Source organism: Bemisia tabaci, chromosome 7 (assembly GCF_918797505.1).
Source record: "Bemisia tabaci chromosome 7, PGI_BMITA_v3".
NCBI lineage: Eukaryota > Metazoa > Arthropoda > Insecta > Hemiptera > Aleyrodidae > Bemisia > Bemisia tabaci.
In genome coordinates, this window is record NC_092799.1 from 52,609,451 (window position 1) to 52,619,337 (window position 9,887).

Sequence of the window (9,887 nt, forward strand, 5' to 3'; positions counted from 1 at the left end):
GATATAATTTCGCCAGATCTGACAACGAGAATTCCGATGTGGGTTATTCGCCCCGGCCGGCGGCGCACACTGGTCCGAGTCGATAGGAGAGCTCGGACAAAATTTGGAAACTGTAAAAGCTTATAAATCCGTTTTTAAAATATTTTGAGGTTCTAAAAATGATTGCTTCGGGTTCTAGTTAAATTTTCTGCTTAAAGCACACCTTAAAATTGAAAATGTAACAAAACAAATATCAAAATTTCAAGTCTTAGTCAAAAATTTCATGTGCGAACTCTCTGATTGACCGGACCCACTGTGTGGCGTCGGCGGTCAGCTGTTTTCCGGACCGGTGCGCGGTGGAGACGCACCAAAGAATGGACAACCGCGGGGGCTACGACTACTACGAGCAGTTCTCGAACCGCGCGCGCGCCGTTCGGCTGTTCCTACCCGAGGCACGAGCGAGTTGACTACAACAGTTTACACTGGATAACCTATCTTCTATCCGGACTCATTTCACCTTCGTTTCCGCGTCTGTATCAGTTTGAAATAGCCTCGCTGCATCGGATCCGACTAAAAATAACGGCTCCCTCCATCCTCGATCCGATCACACTCTGGAATTCACCGCATGTGCTCATCAGTGGAACCGTGCGCCCGTCTCGCAAAACCTCACCCGCCAACTGTCAAAGTGGATCCTTCCTCCTTTAATTTTCACAAATTTGGTTTTATTTGTTTTTAAAAATATAAAACTGAAATTGATTGTTGGACTGTCTGCTCTTACTTTTCACCCGGCGACAAGTGTTGGTGTTGTCATAAATCCTTCCCATTGCGGAGGTGTTTAAAAATTTAAAAAAATTTGTGAATGTTAGTGTGTAGTTTTTTTTTACTGCATGTGTGCGAGCAGAAATGATTCTATTATAAAGCATCTGGTACCTTATTCTAGTTTGTGAGTTTAGTGTCTTCCGCTGAAGATCCAAGTACTGTGATGCATTTTTGATAATTCACAATACCTATTCGTACGAGTACTTTCTCACCAGGTGTGGTTTTTGGATACCTACCTACGAAAGACGCCAAAGCGAATGGTTCCGAGGAAATTCATAGAGGATAAAAACCAGCACCAGTCGTCCCGTAGACGTTTTAAAGCCAAAGAGGTACCTGCATTCATTTCATCCTTTTGATTTTCATAATTTTTTTACTTAATTCTTCTAAATCATATCATCGATATCCTTTGTAGAGAAGAGTAGAAAAACAAGGGGGGGGGGGGGGACGGGAAACAAGGCTAAAATACACAATTAAAATGAAAAACCGAGACGTTTCGACTGAAAACTGAGTCATTTTCAGTCGGAAATGCAATGAAACTTTTAAAAAAACGATGAAACACACACAACGACATCGACCCAATATTGATACTACATCCGTTAAAAAAAATTGTTTGCCTTGTAGGCAAAAATAAGTGGCTGCACAAACCCGATTAGTAAAGCCTGAACTTGAAGGATATGATACCTTTTTATGTAATTTCCCTCTCATTGACTGAATTGCATTTAGCAAAAACGGAACCAGAGCGTTTACAGTGTTTTCAAAATCGAGCATCTTCATCTGCATCTAAAACATGTCCCATAGTAGCAACAGTTTTTGCTTTTCCACCAGAAATTTTTTCATTTTAAAGGCAAATTATTGTGTAAATTTTAATACTCGAATAAATTTAGTACTTTTTAAAGCAAAGATGTACTTGCATAATTTTGAAACCACTGTAATCGCGCTGGTTCCCTTTTGCTAAATGCAATACAACTTTTCTACGGACAGGTATGACATATTTAGTATACGCATGAGTAACAGCTTTCAAATTCTTATGAAACTCAAATGTGCAAAAATCATTAAGATAATTTTTGAACGGGCAATTTAAACAAGGATCTACAACCCTCGGAAAAGATTTCTAGTTCCCAGAATGTCCCCCAGGATAAAAATTTCCATGCAAACCATGACATTTACTGCATGGATCCTAAAATTCCTGAAAAAAAAACCAAAAGTTTTGCTTTGTCTGAAGAATAATTTTGTCAAACGTTTATAGAACTAAGCCTAAGGGTGGGAAAAGTCATTTTTGAAAGGTTGAGGAGGGAGGATGACACCCCGAGTAAGAATTGTCTGATTGAAAGCTGAGAAAATTGAATCCTTCAACTCATTTTGTTTTCCCTAAACCGCTCGCGCCAATGGTTAGAAAAGATCAGTCTCACAGAGCCATTATAAGTAGATGCATTTTACTTTTTTCGGTAGAAAACGTTGAACACACTGATGCGTTATGGATCCTGCCCGTTCCAAAGAAAAAATAAATAAAAAATAAAGCAAAAAGACCGAGGATGTAGGTATAAAATGCAAAAATTGTCCATAGTGCAGAATTTTTTGAATCGTATCGAGTGCTCCAAAAACCGGTTCTGAAGCGGGGAAGGAGTTATCAACTTGGGCAGGGCCAGCCGTGCCTGCTTCATTCAACATTCATACAGATAATAATAATTAGTATCACGCCCACCATTACGTCAGTGACTCATACACTGCAGCCAAATATCGTGTTAAAATATACAATTTCGATTGTTTTTAGGGGGAATTCTTTTTGTTAAAAAATGGTTTACAATCACTTTACACCGCGCACGGAGCAACAAAATAACAATACCGCCGTAGATGTTGTTTTCTGTCCTATTTCCTCCAAAACAAAGAACCAACGCAACACAAGAAAAATACCTCAGTGAAAATTAGGCATTTGGTACCGTGTCTGATTGGCATATTTTTTTTTACAATCCGGTTCAATTGACGCTTGTTTATAACATTCTTTAAGTCAAAATTTTTAGCGCTATTTCTGGAAATTTTAAGTTCAAACACCATTTTTCAAAGACCCAGAAAAAAATATTTTGGGTTTGTTGGGAATAGTGAAATGAAACGTTTAATTTCTCTAAGCCTAATCAATTTTATTAAAATTTAACCCTCGGTAAAATTTTAACAAAGAGATACATTCATAACCGGCCAAATTGTAATCTACGATTGAAAAGTAGCTAGTGCTAGTGCTAGTATATAAGAAAAAGCCCCCTCAAAGACGTGGGTTGAAAACAATAAAAATTGCATGATCAATTTTTTACAAGTTTTGTCGGAAACTCATCCATTATTTACTGTAGGAAAAATTTTGAGACAATGCAACTCAGCATCTACGTCATACCATACGCCCATGGGTCGTGAAAAGACCTTGATTGATATTTTAAGAGAATGGAAAGAAATCGAAATTAGATTTACAGCTTCCTCAACGCGCTGTGATGGTGCATGCATGGTTTTATACTTTTGATGAAAATAATCAGTCTGAAAGGGGCGCGACGCGTAAAAAAAAGAATATTCTTAGTCACATTTTTCTTCGTAAAAAACTTCGCATGTTTTTCATAATGACTCATCGATTAAGCTGCAGTGATTTAAAGAATGTTTGCATTCCACTTTGAGTCAGCGTTCATGAAAATATCTTAATCTCATTTTGATAATAATAGGTATTTGAAGTTCGAGTAACATGTAATTAGCGAGTCCCGTTGGTGAACTGGGTCTTTTTATTTCCTAAATTGCCTAGCGTTAGCGTTCATATATTCAAACCTCGGTACGTTTTTTATCTCGTAATTTCTTTTCCGCGGTTTTTTTTCTTCCTAGGTATTTTCCTTCCTTAGAGGACGACTAAAAATTGAAAGAGTTTGAATTTTGAATGAAACATTTCTAAAAGCGTGCTGGTTCAAACATAAAAAATGCTCTGAGACCAAATGGTATATAAATGACAGCTCTAAAAATATTATGGCATGAAAAAACACTGAAAATAGTAAAATCAAACCGGAGGAATCACGGATTGAAATAAGCGGTGAGTAAACGTGTAATAGTAGTAATGCGGACGCGTGTTGAGAAAATTGAAGAGAAAGAATAATTCTCGAAGTGTCAGACGGTCATAAATGAGATTAAAAATTGTTAGCCTAACATGCAACTGGACTTCTTTTCTTGGCTTCTTGGCGCAATATTAACCAAACGTAAAGTACATAATATCTAGCACTTTTGGTCAAAAACTGATTCGTTGATCCGACTTTGAAAATTGCTCTTGTGAGATCTTTTGACCCCGTGTACAAGTATAAATTCGTGTTTTATCAAAGGAAATTTGGCAACGCCTGAAAGTTCATACGGCGTTTTTCCTAAGCATGGCAGTGTTGAGTCTCGTTGCCTAGTAGGCGCTCCTTCAAAATGCGATGAGGCTCTCGAATCCTCTGAGAAAATGTCAGGGGGAGAATGGTTAGGTTATTTTTCGAAGGGAAAAGTGGAAGTCCTTCAGGGTGACTCAGGATTACGTACGAATAGTGAAAGAGTCGATTCTTAGGGTCAAAAAAAGACGTTTTTGTGATAAAACTTTTTTCAAAAACCACTCTCCCTGGGGACCATGCCCCCCCCCAAAATGGCGGGGAAAAAAATCGTATTTTTATCACTGTGAACATGTTTGTTTATCAACGTACACATCATATTAATGAAAATATCACGCCACATAAATGCAACTTGATAACAGGGGGTAATTCTTAGCGCTCTCTTCATTTTCGACCTCCAAAAAAGGGAAAACTCATTGGGGAGTTGGTAAAGGATTATTGAACCTAAAAGTGGCCAACATTATGTTTCTAGCTACAAAAATTGATTTTTGACGGCACCACTAGATTCAGTTTCGAAAAATAATGAGAAAATGTAATGTAAATGTTTTTTCTCTATTACCAATCCTTTCCGAGATAATAGGGACTTTTAGGGGGCTGATAAGAACCCCAGGAAAGGCTTTTTTGGAAAAGAAGTTTTATCACAAGAACGTCTTTTTTGACTAAAAAAATCGACTCTTTCGATATTCGTACTTAATCCTGGGTCACCCTGTATAAAGGAAGGAATGCGCTGCCGTGATAGCGAAGAGCGCAGTAAGTGCATTTCCGGATGTGCCATGATTAACATATGCTTTTATGTGTATCAAGGCTCATCTCAGTGTGCACTTACTGTTGTTTTCGCTACCACGGCAGTGCGGCGGGCGCGAAGTTCTTTTTTTGGAGTAGCTTCGTTGAATGCGGCGCGGTGGAAATGTGGAATCTCCCGGGCGGATACAACTATTCCTGCTTAGCGACCGTCCAAGGTGGATAGCAGAGTAAATGAAGGCGTTTTGTTTTACTAGCGCATACGGTCCCGTATGATGATGTTAGAACTACATGCATATCAGCCTCCTCCTCACCTCTCGTCTATCACTCTATGACGTAAAGACCCTTGTCTTACTACTGAGTTTTTTCATCGGAGGTGCCTGCTGTCTGATATACGTATATTTTTCCCGAGCAATCAGGAACATAACTTTTTTCAAGAGTACCTATTAATATTTGCGTAGGAGTGGAGTGAAATATTCGTTTTTCGTAAAAAAGAAGAGAAAATTTAGCCAAAATTCTATTTTAGCAAAATAATTACTGTGGAAAAACTTTACGACAATGGTGAATCGTGATGAAGTAACATCATCCAGCAATAGTATCATAGTCTCAAAATCACTCAGTTTCACGCGGTATGAAGCGATACGATGTGTAAATGCTATTCAACCGGATGTGTTTTGTGAGTTCTTGTGTCAATTACAAATGGAGGGGATGAAATTTTCCGGAACTTTAATACTCTCATTTTCTTATTTGGATGTATTCTGCCCAACAGAACTGTGGACAAGTGGGGGAGTTGGGGTGTGCTCTAGAAAGCTGCACAAGAAACAATGTAAAAGTGGGCGTGATTCTCTTTGGGGAATTGCAAAAGCGAGATTTTACATTCTGTCAAACGGAACTATGTGCCAATTGAGGGTGGCACTCGTGAGCCATGGGCGTGTCACAAGAGCGTCATGGACAGGGCTCATGAGTTAAAAACTCCGGACGTCGATCCTGATACCGAATCTTTCACCGCTGACGTCACTGGCGCTTTTTAATCACAATTCATTCTTACGGCCCTCGACTGACAAGCATACCCCTTCTTTCCGACCTGTCTCTGGTTCTATTTGGCAGAAATACGTCCATTTGTGGAGACACTTTTTTTGTCTCTGATTCCAATCAAAGTTCCCAGATTTTGCAATTAAATGTAGATATTTGACATGCGCTTAGTAGGGATCTAGGAACTAGATTGGAATTGGTGTTGAGCGTTGGTATCTCTTTTGATTGTGGTTTCAGTGGGGACGGTGGCCGGATGCAAGAGCTGAGCGTGAGCTACCGGCTGGAGGAGAAGGCAACGATCCCGGCTACCTGGAAGGCCCTCCACCTGAGCTTCTACTTCCTGGCCTGCGTCTCCGGGATCCTGGCCTCAGTGTTCTTCCACTCGATCCTGAGTAAACTCGACGACAACTGCTTCCTCTGGGCCTCGCTCCACTTCAAACGGGACTCCCGCGAGATCGACGCCCTCTCGAGCACCTGGCGCCCCCGCGAGGCCTGCGACTTCTACCTCTACTCCCACCTGCTCTGCTCCATCTTCGCCGTCGTCTGGATGGTCTTCTTCGTCATGTGTGCCCGCGGCGGCGGCACCGACGGCTACATCGCCCAGCCGTGGCGCATCGTCACCCCGGCCTCCGTCTTCAACATCCTCGCCTTCGGCATCGCCCTCAACGCCTCCGTCAACTTCCACGTCGGCGTTGCCAAGTTCTGCGCCTTCGACTTGCCCGCCTCCAAGCCGGCCGAGAAACGCATGTGCCATGACCTCCAGTCCGTCCTACTCGACGGCAAACTCCTCGGCATTGAGTAAGATTTAGATTTTTCCACATTTTATTCTCTTCTCAAGGCCTGGATACACGCTCAAATGGTGACTGATGCGCATGCGCACCATCTACCATCAATTTTTTACGGCCTGAAAAAATTTGATGATAGATGATGGAACTTTGGGTCTCATCCGTCACCTGGTTTCCACACAACCGAACTTATTTCATGCATAATTCAATCAACACGCTGTTTTAATTAATTTTAGATATCAATTTAGATAACTCTCGACCGCCATTTTTGTCATCCTTTTGATTGGAAATTGACAGGAATTTGAGCGTCTATCCAGGCCTTTATATTCACGATAGAGTGCCTATTCTATACGGGAAGAATAAAGACACATCCAGATAAATAGCTCGTACGGCCAAAAAGGCAAGCCAATCTTCTAACACGAAAAATGTCACTACCAATCTTCAGATTCCAATATCGAATCAAGATTGCCAAGAATCTTCGTTAATGAGCGTCCTTCCGCAAGAATGAGCAAATTCATGCGAAACTTAAATCGAATACGCGCTTGACATAAACGAAGGGTCCCAACAATTGTAATAATTAATTTCTCTGGATAAGTTAAATTCATAGGTTAGGCTGCTCTTTTCAGCCCCAAGAGCTGCATGATCTAACCTCAAAGTTACCGACGTGTCCGTATTCTCCAGGTACTCTGATTCACAAAAGAAAACTATATACTTAGAGGCATTGGCGGATCCAGCAATTTGGCAACACAAAATTTCCTACACTTAAACCTATGGAAACGTATCGATTCATATGGGGCCAGGTGCTCCGACAAGAGTCGATTATTTAACATAGGTTTAAATGGAGGGAATCCGGTATTGCCAAATTGCTGGATCCGCCTCTGCTTAGAGGCCAAAATCCAAAGGATGGATTAAACCAGAATGTACATATGAATGCTACATGAAACGTTGCCTTATCTCCTCTAGTATTTTATGTTTAAACAGAGAACTCCGAGGAAATAATGAAAAGTTAAATCAAACCAAAGTTACGACGGTATGAGAAGTTTGACAGTTCCAAAATACCACATAGCGCATAGAAATGAAAAAGTTGAAATGAAATTACAATAAATGCATTTAATGCATTTTATCGCAATATTTTTACATAATTTGACGAAAAATGTCAATCTTAAACGATCGATAAACTGAGTTCCACGAGTCAGAAAGATAGGCGCTTTCCAATGCATAGAAGAACTTATTCAATTTTAATGCGATACATTTCAATGGTAGACGTCCCTTCAACCGGTAGCTATGCACAACATTTGGATGCAGAGGTAATGTTTTACTATGTATTTCCAATCTATGCTATACTTGGAATATATAGCTCCGAGAACTATTTAAAATTTTGATTAATCATTTTTAGGGTGATAAAATCCGGATTATAATGCAACTTAACGCGTTTTATTCCGTATAGAGGCGTGGATCGTCGACTATCAATATCACTTCATTTGAAGCCATGATACAGAATCGATCATTAAGGTGTTTCTTGCGAACACTTTGAATGTCGATCCTTTTCCATACGCCTATGGCTTATATAGCAGATCAATTGCTTACTTGCAAAGCACGATACGCCACTGCTTTTATCGGCTTAGAAATGAACTGAATCTCCCAACTTATTTTTTCAAAGATTGGATGAAGAGTTTTCTGTTTTTTGGGAGCTATATAAACGCATCTTTGTCAAACGGAACTTTGTGCATTATGACGTTAGCTCTGTTATACATATATTCTTATGGGTATCAGGGCTCATGTCTTAGTTCCGTTTGATAGAAATATGTTCATACATCATGTCTTCCCCAAGCTTGTCACTCATTTTCTTCATCATTAGATTTTCTTTGTTCCGTGTCAAACATATTGATGTTTCAGGTTCCGTTGTGATGTTTCAGGTTGGTGCACGATATCAGCAACTGTCTGACGACCCAATGGCTGAACACGGTGTTTTGGTTTCTCGGATGCTGTTGGTCCATCGCCCGGTGTCTGATGGCCCCCGACTTTGCGGTCGTCAAGGTTTCCGTCATGGCGGTCCCGGATGAAGAGGAGCGGCTTCAGCGCCAGCCCGAGTCCTCCGACGAGGATGTCATCCAGATCGTCGAACCCTCTCTGTCCACCAGCTGCGACTCCATCAAAGTCAAGAAGACCACGTAGAGAACCTCTAATCTGCGAGTCTCCGCGGTATTTGTGTGCTCTTTCACGACATCGTGGTCCCTCTCCTCGAGGCAAAATAACTCTCTCAGTGGAGGAGAAGAACTCTCTCACGGTGGAGGAAAGTACCTCTCTTCATAGAGAGAAAATGAGTTCGTTGATGTAGGGTAATAACTCTCTATAGAGGAAAAAAAACTCTCCCGGTGGAGAAAAATAACACTCCCTGTGAAATAAAAGAACCCTCCTGTTGGAGAATAGTGCCTCCCTTCACGGAGGAAAATAACTCCGTTGGTGTACGATAATAACTCTCTCTATAGAGGAAAAGAACTATCTCGACGGAAGGAAAGAGCTCTGTCGATGGAGGAAAAGAAACCTTCCGATCGAGGAAAGTAACTCGCTCTGTTGGCGGAGGTCAATAACTGATGTTACTTCAAGAATATTTCTTCAAGTGTGCAGTTGTGCACACTGCACCTGTCATGAGTCATAAGGCAAAAATTGGATAAGAAAAAGTAAACATGAAAAAACCAGGAATTTCTTTAGTTTGTGATCTGTCATACTCTGCCGAAGCGATCTTTCCGAGTCGGCAAAAACATCTCACCATTTAAATTCATTTTAAATAATCTATTCTAAATGAGAAGCCCGCTTCAACAATCGAACGTTCTACATTCATTTCAAGGGGCCGTACTCAATGACGTCATCTTGCGAGAATTGCCAATAACTATGCGAGATGAACTCGCTAAGTAACTAAGCCTGGAAACCATTAAATATTGGCATTTATCCCTTCAATACCTTCTTTGTGTGGATTAATTCTACGTACTACCTCATAGTGACTGGTTTAACATTACCTATTCTATTTTTACTTTGTGTATGTATAATGCATTCACGCGTGAACAAATGTGTTGCCTTGATTTGTTGTAAATTTTTGATTTTTACAATCTTTTTTTTTAAAACAAATTAATAATTAATAATGTTCTATTGATGT

At 40.4% G+C, this 9,887-nt stretch overlaps 1 protein-coding gene across 1 annotated transcript; it reads left to right on the forward strand.

The window, feature by feature from the left end:
* Positions 1-368: 368 nt before the first annotated feature.
* Positions 369-9,881, forward strand: LOC109039381 (uncharacterized). The gene is made up of 3 exons (XM_019054848.2): positions 369-1,127; positions 6,186-6,746; positions 8,650-9,881. Exons 2-3 carry the CDS (start codon positions 6,202-6,204, stop codon positions 8,906-8,908), a joined length of 804 nt encoding a protein of 267 aa, XP_018910393.2. The 5' UTR covers positions 369-1,127; positions 6,186-6,201; the 3' UTR covers positions 8,909-9,881.
* The last annotated feature ends 6 nt before the right edge of the window (positions 9,882-9,887 follow it).